Source organism: Amphiura filiformis, chromosome 1, assembly GCF_039555335.1.
Source record: "Amphiura filiformis chromosome 1, Afil_fr2py, whole genome shotgun sequence".
NCBI classification, from domain to species: Eukaryota; Metazoa; Echinodermata; class Ophiuroidea; order Amphilepidida; family Amphiuridae; genus Amphiura; species Amphiura filiformis.
The window spans coordinates 84,486,159-84,503,137 of NC_092628.1; the positions used below are offsets into that span (position 1 = coordinate 84,486,159).

The following is a 16,979-nucleotide window of genomic DNA, read 5'->3' on the forward strand; positions in this document are numbered from 1 at the left end:
GAGTTTAAAGTCGGGGTTTCAAAATTTGCCAATTTTTAAATGATTTACAACTTTTGACCATAGCAACCATTACCTTCCATACATGCTATTACCACCAAACTTTGCACAGACACTTATTATATCCTATCCTAATTATTAAAAGAGAAAGAAACCACACTTCATCTTATTTTTGCATATTTAATGAGTTATTAATTAGATACTCATTAATCAGTATCGGATATCGTTAAAAATAAACGGATGAAAATTTACACACATAACCATGTCCAATAATGTTGATATCAGCTGTGTTAACGAAAGCTTTTAGACAATTTATACAATAAACGCAAATAAGAAACACTTAAAACAAATTTAAAAAATATAAAGATAAACACTAATTAATACTAATTAACATCTTACACCATCACCATAGCAACAGAACAAATAATAAAACTTATGAATTTAGATGCCATTTCGAGTTTGTACCATTTTTGCATTGCGATTTTTAAGTGTTTTATTTTTTCTGTGAATTCTACAATCATCAAATACATGAAAGACCGGATTATAGTATCAATTGGAACACTAATTAAAATTATCACCACAAATGTGTCATTAGCATGATGACCCTCGACAGCACTTATTGAACTGCCTGCTCTGAAAAGAGCGCTAGGCTGCCGCACAGTGTCATCGCCCCGATATCTTCATGGCAGAAAATGCCATGGTAGGTTGAATCCACAGCCACGCATGGCCAGTGTGTTCCCACCTGTTTAATAGTTTTTAAATGCATAGTGGGCTGAAGAACATCCGACTAAGGCTAATGACATTAGCCTGTGACTGACCTCTGTACGGTCAGCGAGCATACATTCGCCATTGTCATCTGCTTATACACTGCCTCTACGATAGTCTCCTACACAGCCAGTTTGTGTCAGTCGGTCTGACACTCGTCGATCCTGTATGTTCGTGATAGCCACATACAGTCTGGCCCGAGACTACCTCCATGAGGGTCTACGCTGCGCTATTTAAAATCTTGAATTTTTGTCACTTTTTCAGCTCAAGATGCAAGCTACTGTCTCAAAGCGCAAACTAAACGACTATCATATCTGTTCAAAATATATATTCAAGTGCAAGGAACCACATCTGGTTTCTTTATACGAAATCATTTACGGGAGATATTCATCATTTTCCACCCCGGTATCCAAAGATTTATCGTCTGAATATCAATCGTGCATAGCACATTTACGTGTATTGATCCCGTGTATTCATTTCAGTGTCTCTGGTTGTATAATGTAATTATTAACCGGGCGATGTCGGTGTGTGCCGGGTATAATGCTTTTTGTAATGTTAACAGCAAGTTTAAACATTCTTAGTATGTAACTTCTGTGCTAAAATATAAAGATAAACACTAATTAATACTAATTAACAACCATACTGCGCAGAATCATTGGGTCAGCTGACGTAATTCGACCAATCAAACAGTCCATTCGCACGATCTTGGCAACAGATGAACCAGATGTTTATACTAAAATAGGGTCATGTAAAACGGTCTCTCATTGGCTAATAACAATGTTTACATGAAAATATCCGCTAGAAAATGAATCTGGATATCCCCAGCTTTCCGGCAATACCAAACATGGCGGCACTCGAACGAGAGAATTTTTCGTAGCAGTGGACAAATTTCACGATTATTTCGACGCTCTAAAACACTTTTTATTCAATTTTAGGAATATTTTTTGAACGACAAGCTTCAGAAAATGAGGTTTTTTACTTGTTTCTACTCTATATTTTGCAATGAAACTTGGACTAGTGTAAGAAAACATATTAATCATTTCAAATCTTTAAAAATCTCATTTTTCATCGGAATGACCTTTCAAGCCAATTTTCACTGTAGCGCAAAATCAAGTTTAGCGACATCCGGGCTAAAATTGGTAGAAATATACAGCACTAATTTGTTTAAAATATTATTTCCAGATACAACATAGATCAATCCTAATCCAGGATTAGTACTCATTCCTAATCCAGAGGATTTACCCCCCCCCTCCCCCGGAATATCCTACACCGCCTGTCCAGATTAAATCCCTTAGCTTCTCACCCTTATAAAAGTACCTCCACCCAGTCACAAAAAGATCAGATATACCCACATTGTCAAAAACAAGGCAAGTATAGATGAGTTGACCTCAATGTTTATCAACAAAGGCAAGGGACCGGTATATCGATATGTTCGAGTGAACCCCATGCAAACACTACACTGTTCTATAGCCTTATTGTGATTGGGCGGGAGTTTTTAAAACACAAGCCCTGAGCATAATATGAATCGCGCGCATACTGCCAGGCACAAAAACAATGGAAATTGTGATGATGCGTGTCAGAAGTCAACTCATCTAATTCAACCCAATGCTAATTAAAGTACAGATATTATATCTTATTTCATGAATTACTACCCTTGATCCTACCCTTCCTGCATAGGCGGTCAATGCAAACACTTGCAACTCTTCCATCACATACCTACTTAACCCATAAATCAGTCAATAAAAGTGGACTGATTTGTCTTCATGGGTTAAGTAAAGAGTAAAGATGTGATGGAAGTACATGTACGAGTTTGAAAGAGCAATCAGTGGGTGGAATTTAGAGGTGGTTGAACCCGGGACCTCCAATTGCAGTTGCAAGTGTTTGCATTGCCCGTTTGTGCAGAAGGGTAGGATAAACAGTAGTACTTCATGAAATAAGATATAATATCTGTACTTTAATTAGCATTGGCTTAGATCTTATGCTTCCCTTATTCTTTTTGTCAATGTGGTTTATAGTATAGTTGTGTACATTTGTCCCAAAATATTCATTATCTTAGTGTACTTAATTCTCCAAGGTTCTGCAGATACCGTAAAACCTTGTCTACAAACATATAGAGTGCTTCTGATGAAAGCTACATTAATCCAGGCGCCATTATGGAGTTTGAGCAAATAAATTACGATCCAAGCATATACAAACAAGTATCATTTTAAGACCAATTAATCTATGGTATTGGTATATTTACGCTTGTTTCTAATTAATTTCATAAAAAAACACTATATGCTTGTAGACGAGGTTTTATGGTATTTTGTGAAACACCTCTATTAAATTGTAACTAATTTTTTTTTCCAGGCAATGAATTTGGGCATCCTGAGTGGTTAGATTTCCCGCGCCCAGGCAATAACAACAGCTTCCACTATGCGCGTCGTCAATTTAATGTCCTAGATGATGACAACCTTCGATACAAGTTCCTCAACAACTTTGATCGTGACATGAACCTCCTGGAAGAAAAATATGGATGGTTGGCTAGCCATCAGGTAAGCTTAAAAAAGTAGCTGGAAAAAGTTAACACTTCTTTGAGCACTCAAAATTCAATTATTCAGAAGAAATAAAATGGGTATTAACATATGAAAGACTATTGTGTTAGCTGCAAATTGACACCTCACTTGTGAACAAAAGAATTCTAAATGTTTTAATGTAAAGATGTGTATTGCTACCAGGATTAATGGTTGACATTAAAAAAAAAGAAAAAAAGTAGGCCCTAGTGTTCTTAATACGCAAAGTTATAATTTGTTTTCATGTCATACTCTATTATGATTTCAAAATGGATACAAATTCAATGCATTTTGAAATCATTAAGACATGAAGACAAATTATAACTTTACATACCGTATTAAAAACACTAGGGCTTATTTTTCTTTCTTTTTTTCATTTTCTTATATTTTTACATACGTTTACACGGTTAACCGACCAGATTGTGGTCCGTTTGAACGGGTAGACAAATAACTGTTACTTAACACCCCTAATACATTGGCACTAGATTTAAGGTGAGCAGGTGACTGATAGTGACAGTCACTAATGAGACAAAATATTGAATTGCTATTATCTTTTTTTACTTCTTTTTTTCCGTAGGCATTCATTAGTTGTAAGCATCAAGATGACAAGGTAGTAGTATTCGAGCGTGCTGGTCTGGTTTTTGTCTTCAACTTTCATACGTCAAAAAGTTTCAGTGATTACAGGATTGGCTGTCATCAAGCTGGAAAGTATCCTTTACCTAAATGTCTGTAATGTATTCTGACACTCATCTGGAAAAAATAGGTGGAAATTGCAAGATGTAGCTTCCCTGTCCTGATAATTGCAAACAATTGCATGAGCTTTTGTTGTAGTTCCAATTATAGGAACTCCTTTTTTTGCCACAATCAGTGTGCACATCATGGTTACTTTCGATCATCTCTTGTCACTCATTCATTTTGCCATGTACCCAGGACCTATAGCTACCATTCAAAGAGCTTGCAGTCACAATATCTGTTTTTTTTGGTATGTATTTGATGACATCTTTATAGAGGATATAACCATCAATACTGAAGCATTGATTTCCATATGGGCCTTATTTTATATGTAACCAGTATGGATTAGGACAGTAAGGCTTTTTATGTTATTCTTTTAGAAACTGACTGTGATATACGTATGACCCTCTATACATGGGATTGATGATTTAACAAGCCCCTCTTAGTGGCAAGGTTCTAATTATTACACAGCCGTGACGTTTTTTCTTACAGGTTCTTTCTTCTTTCTTTCTTTCTTTGCACAGCCGCCATCGGCACTGTGCATTGTTTTTACCGCATTCTTTCTTTCTTTCTTCTTCTGTCAACACTATGATCAGCCATCATAGCCACATGCTTTCAGGCATGTTGACCATACTTGGTCAGTATAACCGTTTGGTGGTGCCACAGATGTCACATGATCAACTTCCGGTCAAATGTCATCCACTTCCGGTCAATGGCCAAAACTTGGATTTTCACTAAAAATGCTACTCCTCCCACATATTACATAGCATCGTGACATCACTCACACACATGCATCATCTATATCCAGTGTCTAAAAGTTGTTCACAGAATTGGGATCAAAGGCCATTAAGGGGTCACTTCCGGTAAAAGTCTGACAAATTTGCAAAAAATATTCAAAAAATCACTGTCTTTACAAATTACATAGCAGAGAGTCGCCATTAGCACACATGCATTGCTACTAGCTAGGCTCTTTAGGATGCCTACAGTTTTGGGGTCAAAGGTCATTAAGGGGTTACTTCCGGTCAAAAACCAAAATTATCAAAAAAATTTTAAAATTTTTTATCTCAAAATGTAAACAGACCAGAGTAATATAACCATCATACATGAATCAGTGTTACCTAATGTATGCATGGTATTTTTATTTTGGGGTCAAAGGTCATTAAGGGGTCACTTCCTGTTTTTAGCTAAATAACTTCAAGAATTTTTATCTCGACAACTAAACATAGTAGAATTTTTTAATTAAAATTGGAACAATGCATTTTGTCGGTGTACATAAGGTTTTATTTTCATTGAGGTCAAATGTCACTAAGGGGGTCAAAAGGTCAATCATAAGTTTTTAAAAAAATCAAAATCCATGTATAAGTTCCGATTAAGCTGAAATGCACCAGGAATATTCCTTATGACATCCTAAGCACTATGTAATATTTTTGCGGGGTGAAAGGTAATTAAGGGATCACTTCCGGTTCTCACAGATTCATTTGTCACTGCTGGCTGTGCATGCTCGCGGTCGCAGGCGAACGCAATAAGATCTCGTTCTTCTTAGTCTAGCCGAAGTGGCGGCTAGACTCCTGTTTCAGTAGTTTCTTTCTTCTTCTTCTTCTTCTTCTTCTTCTTCTTCTTCTTCTTCTTCTTCTTCTTCTTCTTCTTCTTCTTCTTCTTCTTCTTCTTCTTCTTCTTCTTCTTCTTCTTCTTCTTCTTCTTCTTCTTCTTCTTCTTCTTCTTCTTCTTCTTCTTCTTCTTCTTCTTCTTCTTCTTCTTCTTCTTCTTCTTCTTCTTCTTCTTCTTCTTCTTCTTCTTCTTCTTCTTCTTCTTCTTCTTCTTCTTCTTCTTCTTCTTCTTCTTCTTCTTCTTCTTCTTCTTCTTCTTCTTCTTCTTCTTCTTCTTCTTCTTTCTGTCAACATTTAACATAATTTGCTCTAGCTCCTTTATTATTTGACCGATTATGACCATTATTATGTTTTGATGGATCCAAGTGTGTGAAAATATTGGATCCAACACATAATAATGATAAAATTGGATGCTTTACGCCCAATATTTATTGGTCTCGCTATGAGTTATAAAATATTGGACTCGTAAAACTCATAGCTCGACCAATAAATATGCGCTGAACCGATCCAATTTTATATCAAACTTGGGCACAAGCTCCACTACCCCAGCCTTTACATTTGACATTACCCATTTGGGGTCAAGCGTCATGCATGAGTAATTTTGGCTAAAAATGTGATTTTTACCAAAATGCTTCTTCTCCTACAGATTACATGGTACAGTAATGAGATTTATACATTGACCTTGGCTATAGCCGGGGCCTATGGGGTCCTCACAGATTTGGGGTCAAAGGTCATTAAGGGGTATTTCGGCACATAACCAAATACCTTCAAAATGCTTCTTTTCCTACAGATTCTATGGTACAGAGATGCGACTGACACATATGCATTGACATTAGTTGGTGTCTATGGGGTCCTCACAGATTTTGAGTTCAAGGTCAAAAAAAAAAAAAAAATGGTTGATTACTGAAAATCACTTTAAAATTCAATATTTTCTGCATATTACGTGCTGTGATCATCAGAATAATGCCAAAAGGGCTCTAGCATTATGTTCATATACGATTGTAATCAGATTTGGCTTAAACATGGAGGAGGGGTCTGTTGTGGGGTCAAAAGGGGTAAAATTCTAAAGTTTGTCCAATTTAAATGAAAATTAGTATATGTGATCTTGATATGATTCAAAATATATTGGAGGTCATTTCAAGGTCACCAGAGGTCAACGAAAGGTCAAAAGGGGTCAAATTCTAATATTTGTCCAATTTAGATGAAAATTAGTATATGTGATCTTGATATGATTCAAAATATATTGGAGGTCATTTCAAGGTCACCAGAAGTCAACTTAAGGTCAAAAGGGGTCAAATTACAAAGTTTATTCAATTTGAATGAAAATTAGTATATGTTATGTGGATATGATGCAAAATGTGGTGAAGGTCATTTCAAGGTCATCAGATGTCATTTCAAGGTCACGGCTAGACTTAGCAGCCTTACTAAGGATGCAATATATCTAGTTCTTTCTGCCGACCACTACATTTGCTCTAGCACTTACATGCTTACACCGATTTTAACCTAACTTGGTCACAACCATCATTGACCATGCCCCTACATGTCATATGAAACTCGTGGGGTCAAAGGTCACGCAGGGGTCAAAAAAAAAAAAAACGTGATTTCAACTCAAAATGCTTCTTTTCTCACAGATTACGTAGGACCGTGACACCACTTGCACACATGCATTGTTATTATCCAGTGTCTATAGGGTCCTCACAGATTTGGGGTCAAAGGTCATTAAGGGGTCACCTTCGTATAAAACGAAAAACCTTCAAAAATTTTTTATTTGCTAAGAAAAACATAGGACAGTAACGGTATGTTCACACATAAATTGCAGTTACCCTATGGTATTTTTAAATTTAGGGTCAAAGGTCATTAAGGGACCACTTCCGGTATAAAACAAAATACCTTTAAAATGCTTCTTCTCCCACAAATTACGTAGGACAGTGACACCACTTGCACACATGCATTGTTATTACCCAGTGTTTATGGGGTCCTCACAGATTTGGGGTCAAAGGTGATTAAGGGGTCACTTCCGGTATAAAACGAAAAACCTTCAAAAATTTTTATATGCTAAGAAAAACATAGGACAATAACAGTATGTGCACACATGAATTGTGGTTACCCAATTCATATGTGGTATTTTTTTTATTTGGGGTCAAATGTCATTAAGGGGTCACTTCCGGTCTGAGACGAAAAACCTTCAAATTGTCCCTTCTGCCACAAGTAACATAGCAAAATGGTTCCATGTGCACCCATGCATTGACATTAGCCAATGTCTATCTGCATTTTCATATATATTTGGGGTCAAATGTCATTAGGGGTCACAACACGGCTGTGTTCGTGGGTTAGACCACAGCTAAGTCTAGTTAGTCTTTAAGACGGGTTGGACGGTAGTAAGACCTAGCGGTGTTTGCACTGAAATATTCATCAAGGTGACTCACAAGAGGAGTGGTATTGATTCTATAAAGAAGACCATGTGCATGTTTTTTCTTGAGATGGAGAAAATCCCCGAAACTTTCTTTTTGATATAATATTGGCTCCAGCTCAAGCCATATGCAGATATAAATCCAATTATATTCTCCTTTGACTCATTTCCTATAAGATCAATTTATTAATATTAAGAAGTATAGCCTGCTGTTTTTAGAAAAATCACTAAAACTGGAAATATATAATTCCTGCCATCTCACTTTCCTTAATTAAGTCATATTGGATCAGAATTCCACCTGTCTAATATTGATGAACTTCTATCCTTGCGGAGATAGCTGTTATACTACAGCATACTATCTTTCTCTTTGCATCCTCCTTAACAAATCAGTGTCAGATTCCTCTTTCATGACTGCATTATGATCACAAGTTTACAGATTTGAACCCTAGCAGGAATATTGTCTTGTGCTCTTAAACATGGCTCATAACCTCTAAGTACATCATCAAGGTGTTTAAATTGGTAGTGGTATGGAAGGTTAGAGACATATATGCAGGAGGAATGTTGTAACCCCTCTCAGGAGATACTGAAGACCAACTGTATAGAACTAATTTCTCCAGGGCATATTAATGTAACAACTGAGCTCTTTAAAATAATTTCTTAACTGATACTTTAAACAGATACAGAATTGTGCTAGATTCTGATGCAGAAGCATATGGAGGCCACAAGAGACTGGATCACAACACAGACTTCTTCACCACCCCAGAGCCATGGCATGAAAGAGGCAACTCACTAAGGGTACGTTATGTTTGCATGGAAAATAACATTATTCAATTGATGCTTAAACCATTTTGAAAGCTTCTTACCAATCTAAGAAAGTAAAAATGAATTCTGAGATGTGCTGAGAAGTGTAAAACCTAAAAATACCATTTTAATCTTTTTGAGTTAAGCCCACCAATAACTGCCCTATAATACTGGCTTTAAAGTGACAAGACCTTAGAAATACCAAGAAATGATTGGTGACCTGTAGATTCAGGTCTAGGGTAGGTCAGTGCATCGATATCTGTATAGCAACCAAATCATGTGTAAGTTTCAAACTGCAGTCTGTGCTTGGGTCTCCCATAAAAGCTGTTGTTTTCTTGTCCGCAAAGACACCACGGTTGTCCGATGGCATGTATATAGAACTGATTTCATTTTTAACGAAAGTTGAACACTGATGGCGCTATTTATCTGAAATCGTGTTTGTATCTTTACAAGGGGTAGACACTTGAATAATGGCATTAAAACATCACAAAAATGAGTAACATATAGCAAGAAAATTTGTCAAACTACTTTTTATTATAAATTAAAGGAATAATTCATATTATTGGGCTAAATTAAATTTGAAATAAACATCTCAATATGCAGAAATAAATTCTGCTTCCAACGCATTTTGCAGATTTGTAATACAATAGCCCTTTTGAAACGTGGGCAATATTTAAAGGGGGGGTTTTACTTATTATGAAATGTTTATATGTAAATAGCACCCTCAATTTGCACACAAATGTATAGTTTATAGAATAAAAATTACCGCAAAAGGGCAGAAAAAGATGAAAAAGTTGATAAAAAGAAAGAAAATGTAAGTTAAAAATATGTAGCTATAAAATATATATTAGTGTGATAGCTGTTGGTATTGTGAAGGTCTAGAATTGAAAATTATGTTATGTTTTATTAGAAATATTAATAAATGATCACATCAAACAACAGTGACACCTGGTCATCTTAAGGTAATCTTTTTGCTTAGAATGATAGAGTTTTGAAATGGTTATCAATCATAATCATTGCTGCATATAACATTTTCAGGCATAGTCAAGTTTTTGAAGTAAATGTGACGTGTCTGTTATGTGTCATGTCAAAAGCAGACACTTTTGGGCAGGATCGTAAATGGAGAAATAGCCCAAAATCTGCCCGGGGTGATTTTTTTCACAATTTGGGTTTGTTAGTGAATTTGTGATGTTATTAATGTTAAAAATATTGTCTGATAGTTTCAGACCGAATATAACTGGCATCTTGTATTTTTGAGACATTTTTCAAGGTAATTCCTACTCTCAACATTGTCAATAATATTTTTAAAGGCCGATATCTCAATTTCCAATTTTATAATACCATAACTTACTTAACTCATTATCTTCGCTTAGGAATGTCCGATTTAATTGGGGGAAATGGCATTATGGAGCAAAATATCTCTATATTTAAGATATGTAAAAACCTCAAAATTTATAACCTGCCCAAAAGTGTCTGATTTTGACATGACACGTCACAAATGTCCAAAAATTGCTGTAATTTTGTTATGCATGTTATTCAATAGCCATGTGACATTCACATGCATACTGTAAAAGAGACTGATATCCAGACCAATCAACTAAGTGGTCAAAATATAATCTGATTTAGAGTAGTTACATAAGCCAAAAGAAATCAAATTATACCATTGTCATGTATAAAATTGTAATTACCAGTATTAAATTCCCTAGTGGTAATGACTTTCATAATGACTTACTATTATTATTATTAGTTAACCCCAGATGTTATGAAACCACCAAACATAAACAAAAAAGACTAACAGACATGACAAATTACGGTGATCGCTGCATATAACATTTTCAGGCATAGTTAAGTTTTTGAAGTAAATGTCCAAAAAGTGCTGTAGTTTTGTTATGCATGTTATTCAATAGCCATGTGACATTCACATGCATACTGTAAAAGAGACTGATATCCAAACCAATCAACTAAGTGGTCAAAATATAATCTGATTTTTAAATCAGATTATACTTTAAAAAGTAGTTACATAAGCCAAAACAAATCAAATTATACCTAGTGGTAACGACTTTCATTTATTTTTATTATTACTATTATTATTATTAGTGGTGGTAGTAGAAGAACAATACTACTTAGAAGAACAATATCCATCACAAAACTAGACAAAATGACAAATGCTGATTTATATACAAACACAAATACTGATGAACCATGAAGCAAAACCATCAAAAGAAGAAGACTAAACTGAGTGGGTCATCTATACAGACTCCCAGAAGAAACTCCAGCACGTCAAGCCCTAGCTGAATTTCAAAGAAAACTAAGCGCCCTGTCGGACGCCCAAAACCAACGTGGGTGGCGCAAATGCAGAAAGAAGTAGATGAACAAACTCTTACACAGACCAATGACAGAATAGCCTGGAGAGCAGTAGTAGCGTGCGCAATGGCAACATAGCCGGAAAGCGTAGACGATGATGATGATATAGTTGTAGTAGTCATTCGCCTGATGATCGTTTAGCAACGTGAAACACAGTGTAGCGAGTCCAATACATACTGTATTGATATACGTGTAATAGTTGTAGTAGTAATATTATTATAATTATTACTTTTATGGCGATCCTGACTTTTAGACCACCCGCGCTATATAGGGCTAAAATATTACTATTTCATCAAGGTTTAATATTCTAACAAGCTTAAACTAAAAGTTTCATCTAAGGAGTCAAGCTTTAAACTATTTAGCAAAAATATCCAACAAGCTAAAAACAATTTTTTTACCTGTTTTTTAACAAGCTAAAACAAATTTTTGAAAAGAAGCTTAAAACGTCAATTTTTCATCGTAAAATCATCTAAAAAATCTTTAAAAATACAGTGACCTACCTAATATTACTAATCTATGTTTCCGATGATATCCAAGAAGCTAAAATATTGTGAAAACGGGCAGGGCTTTGAGTAATAAGGGAAATTTCAGGGTAAAATGTATCATGTTTTTCGAGAAATTCGCCATTTTGAATAAACAATGTAAATGCAGAATTGCGTCACACAGTAAAACGATGTCAAACGCGCTTGAAAATGCATGATACGCTAGCGTAAATTACCGTCAAAACGAGCGTACATCAAGCGCTTGTGCTAAAAGGTATATCTGTACAGTTGAGAACATGTTTAACCTTGTTGCAAAAGTTTAATATGATAAATTTGCAATTTGTACCTTATATAGCTCGGGTGGTCTAAAAGTCAGGATCGCCACTTTTATTACCTTTCCCTTACGAAAAAAACCCCAAGATGTTATGAAACCACCAAACATAAACAAAAAAGACTAACAGACAGTATGACAAATTACGGTGATCGAGAAGGGCCTTATTGTACAGAGATAAGATTTTTTAAGCTGTTTGCAGAAATGTTTGACTGACTTTGAGTTTTTTTGTTTTGTTTTTCTCTAGAGAGTTCCAAAGAATGAGCCCGCATGTAGAATGGAATGGTTGGAAAAAACTCTTATTTTTTGTTAACTGGAGATTATTAGTTTGTCTTGTCTGGTAGTCATGGATGTCAACGTTTTTTAAAATACTCATTAAATGAATTCAGTAGCTCATGTACAGAATATCTGTACATAAATACACCCAGTTCAAGAGAATACATGTCTTCTACATTTAAATTGTTGTATTTTGCAAATACGAGGGGGTATCCAAAAGTTTTTGACATCGCCCAGAAGGAAAAGAGCTATATTGATGAAATTTTGCCAGTGTAATCACTGGTCCTTATGTACATTATGGTCCAAAAATGGTCTCATTAGTATGTTTACTTTCTTTACAGGTGGCGCTAGATGGGAAGTAGGCGCATAACCTTTTCATGATAAGATCCTCCACTTTCTTGAGTTTTTTCACTGTGGCCACATCATCCGTAAGTGATGGACGTCCACTTCTTGGCTTATCTGTGAGGGTCATGTGGCCAGTTTGGAAGTTCCTTTTTCAAAAAGCAACAGTGCAATATGATGGGCAATCATCACCGTAGATAGCTTTCATTTTATCATAGATTTTCTGAGCATTGTAGGCCTAGCCCTTCAAATGCAGGAACTGAATCGTGCTGCATGCCTCAATTTTCACCATTTTGTAGGTTATGCGCCTACTTCCCATCTAGCGCCACCTGTAAAGAAAGTAAACATACTAATGAGACCATTTTTGGAACATAATGTACATAAGGACCAGTAATTACACTGACAAAATTTCTTAAATATAGCTCTTTTCCTTCTGGGGGATGTCAAAAACTTTTGGATACCCCCTCGTAAAGGTCGGGTATGACTTTTATAATGATTATTAAAAATTGTTCTTATCCCCCATTTTTGGAGTTCGGTCAGTTTATCCAAGTAAAGTTTTATATATTCTCCCAGATTAGAATTCCATAATTGAGGTACGGCAAAATAAAAGTACAATAAAGAGTATGTAATATACAATGATTACAATCCAGAATAAAGTGTTTTAATTTGTTCATGATACCTATGTTTCTCGACAAAGTTTTAGAGATACAGTCAATGTGACATTTCCAGGTGAGGTTTTTGTCTAATTTGGTATACATCACTCGGTCCAAATGTGTGTTGTCTAGGGCAACCTTTAAATCATGCTGCACTTTGACTGATGTCATATGAGGAGTATCTAGTAGCATATAATTTGTTTTGCTTGCATTTACTGATAACTTATTTGCTCTAAACCAGTTGCTTACTTCTTTCAATTCAGCATTCATGAAACGTATTTGACTCTCAATATTTTCATGTGAGAAAAGTATAGTGGTATCATCAGCAAATAGTCTAAAATCCAGAATGTTACAGGTACTAGTTATATCATTAACATATGTGACCGTCCATTACAAACCGCTTGTAAAGTCGGCAAATTGTATTTCGAGTTACAGTTTAAAATGTGCATAAAGGTTGTATTCATATGTACCTAATGTTTTTCCTATATGTTTCTCATTTTAGTCCAGTCAAACACCAATCTTTAATCATATTGTTGAAGAAGATAATAAGCTTATACTTATGTATAGAATTAATAAATCGCTTTAGTCTTTGTTTGCTTTGGCTAAATCCTGTTCAAGTGGTGGGTTAACCAACAATTAACAGTGAGAGGACATTCCTGAACCTCTTTGACTTGGGGATGATTTGAAGTGACCGCCAATTATGACCATTTGATATTTAATACCAGCAATGTGGAAAAAGAGAAATAATGTAGCACCAAAATAATGTACCCTTTTACTGAAGGAGCAAAGTTTAACAAGCCATAACTCCGCTTCTGGATATCGTTTGAAGTCAAACATATCAATGTAAAGCTTATGATATATATTTTCTAAACACGGAAGAAAACAAATTTGACCAGGGGCAGACTTTACAAGCGTTTTGTCGTGGACGGTCACATTTTGTCGTGGACGGTCATTATTATTGTCATCGTCATTCCCACTTAACGTCAGATCAGAATGTTCAATAGTTAGCTATGTACATATTTTTTGAAGTCTACAATAATTCTTGAAATTAAACATAATTCTAGAATTGGAGAATAACAAAATCACAGACAGAAACAAAGAATCACAAAATATTAACAACTACAACAAAGTCACACCAAAAGAGCAGCTGAGTCCAATGTCAAATGAAAGTTATAATAAGAAAAAGTTTACACATCAAAATGTTAGCTCTTTTGGCAGTTAATGCAAAATAATGGCCAGTTATTATACATGTTTAGATTTTCCACTTAACTATACAACTTGAAGAGTGATGGTAGAGGTTAATGACTGCACATCAGAAGTTTTGAGGGTATTGCCCTTGGAACCAACAAATATCATGAGCATCCCAATAATTATTTAGAGATTGCAAGCAACGAAAAAGTCCAGTGCATCGCTTAATATATTCATGAGATTATGATTATTTACTAACTAAAGTGCCAAGAAATTAAATTATTAAAGTAGAAAATAATTATTGTGGTATTCTCAATTTCATTTGATTTGTAATATTCTTGCAAGTTAAATTGTAAACAAGCAGTTACAAATTGGATGACAGTCCTGTGGATTAGAATGAAAAGCATTCACCAAACAAATTATAAAGCCCATTGACAGTTAAATTAGTGCGCATTGTGTTGTACTTAAATGATTTATTTCACAAACTTGGAATGAAGTGAATTATCGCATGCGTTATGTAATCGCTCATTTCTTCGCGATCAGTCGACCGATTCGAGTAAAATTAGCGTATAAGATGCATAATAAGATGCGCTACATGCTGGTTTTTACATTTTTGGATTCTAATGCCTATTTCTCGACTTATGACCAAATTCATTCACCCGGTAATTTTTCTGGGACACCCTGTATGCAGAGCGTATGGGCTCCTTTTTCACTACTTATTAAAAGCTTAAAACATTTTAGTGCGCCTGTTATGAGTTTTGGTCTTTCAAAAAAGGTAGAGTTACTTTTTGTGATGTGTTTTGATTTGCTTAGGTTGTAACCATAGAGATGTATATAATCTGTTCTGAGTAAATGGCGTTTGAAAATCTTGGTACCATTCCATTGGTCATTCTCAAAATTGAGAACATTCGTGAACACTCATTTGAAATGTATATTATAGAATTATTTGCAATACTTACATGGTCTGAAACAATCGATATATCCCTCAAAACAGGTATTTCCAGCTATTGGGCTTTATGCTAAATCCAAAAATTGTCCACCGCTGCGCAAAGAGTTGTATGCTGGGACGAATCCGCATTCAACTATACGTGTAAACTATAGCACTCATTCTTGAATTAGGGCTTTTAAGTAAAAATTACTGGTTGTCCAAGGCTATAAATTCTAAACTTGATATAGAAGTTATAATTAATCATGTCAATATTTAGTGAAAATTCCGGTTGAAATCAAGGATTTTAGAGTAGAAATAACATAATTGACATAAATTTTGTGTATAATTTTCTGTGATTTCCCAATTTTGCGATGGCGCTCTGACATAATTATGCCATAGCGATATTGTGTAAGGAATGTTACCTATAGATACCCATTGGTATCAAATACTGTATAAGTGGTAATTTTCGTGAGGGTTTTATATTTGCAAATTTCATGATTAGAGCTCCAACCGCGAAAATAACACCTAATATATGCAATAATGTACTACAAGTATTAGGAAGGACTGGGCAATAGCGAAAATAACATTCGCAAAAATAACCACTTGTTCGTGGCCTTAAACCACAGCTAAGTCTAGTTGTTATTGTTTTCAGTGTTTTTCAGCCTATTTCTGAATCAAATTCACAGAAAATGGTAAAAAAACATGATTTTCAGTGGTCTTTTTCAAATGAGACAGTTGTATACCTTGTTTCAATAAAAACGATATTCTTTCCATTTATTTTGTCTTACAGGTGTACATCCCATGCCGTGTAGCAGTGATATTAGCACCAGTAGAGTAAGAAGTGGGTTTCTATTGGACTACCAGATGATGAGGCCAAAGAGAGGGAATACAATAATGCACAATGCATGTATTATACTGTGGTCATGTGTTATTATTGCTATTAATTAATATTACAACACACTAATATCAATGCCTCTGTGTGCAATTTAAATCAAGGGGAGCTACTATCCTTTAAAAGGATATTCACCCCTATGAATGCTACATGAAATCTGAGATCACCAAAATCTAGAATTGTGACCATAATCCATATTACTAATCCCAATCCTGATTGTAATCCTATAATCTTACCTTATCATATCCATAAAACATATATCTGTCATCCTGTAAGATTTGGTGCGGGATGTCCCTCTTGTACATTGTAAAGACTTGCCAAAACCATACAAAAACAAACATAAACTAAGGAAGTTAAGTGAAAAGTTATATTTTTATTAGTTATTGATCATGTTGCTTTATCATAGTGCTTGAATGTGACGGTATAGCCTGTACATCTAATGTAGCATGCTAGCTCATGCGGTTCTACTGTACTTGAGTACTTGAAACCATACCTGTATGAAGTTTAATCTCCCCACATTATGAGAAGAGACCTGAATATCTCTGCTGTGTTTCTGCATTGCTGTGATTATAGTATGCGATATATAGATTCGCATGTGCTATTTCTAGCACTACTAATGCTCAGGGCATATAATTTTGGTGGTAAAAATAAGGCAAATT

General features: G+C 35.1%; 1 protein-coding gene across 1 annotated transcript in view; it reads left to right on the forward strand.

The window, feature by feature from the left end:
* LOC140155319 (1,4-alpha-glucan-branching enzyme-like) overlaps positions 1 to 16,469 on the forward strand; it is a 33,614-nt gene extending 17,145 nt beyond the window's left edge. The window contains exons 11-14 of the mRNA XM_072178114.1: positions 3,112 to 3,296; positions 3,892 to 4,022; positions 8,741 to 8,858; positions 16,219 to 16,469. Coding sequence (XP_072034215.1) covers positions 3,112 to 3,296; positions 3,892 to 4,022; positions 8,741 to 8,858; positions 16,219 to 16,266 — 482 coding nt within the window. The 3' untranslated portion in view covers positions 16,267 to 16,469. The remainder of the gene's footprint in view (positions 1 to 3,111; positions 3,297 to 3,891; positions 4,023 to 8,740; positions 8,859 to 16,218) is intronic.
* The last annotated feature ends 510 nt before the right edge of the window (positions 16,470 to 16,979 follow it).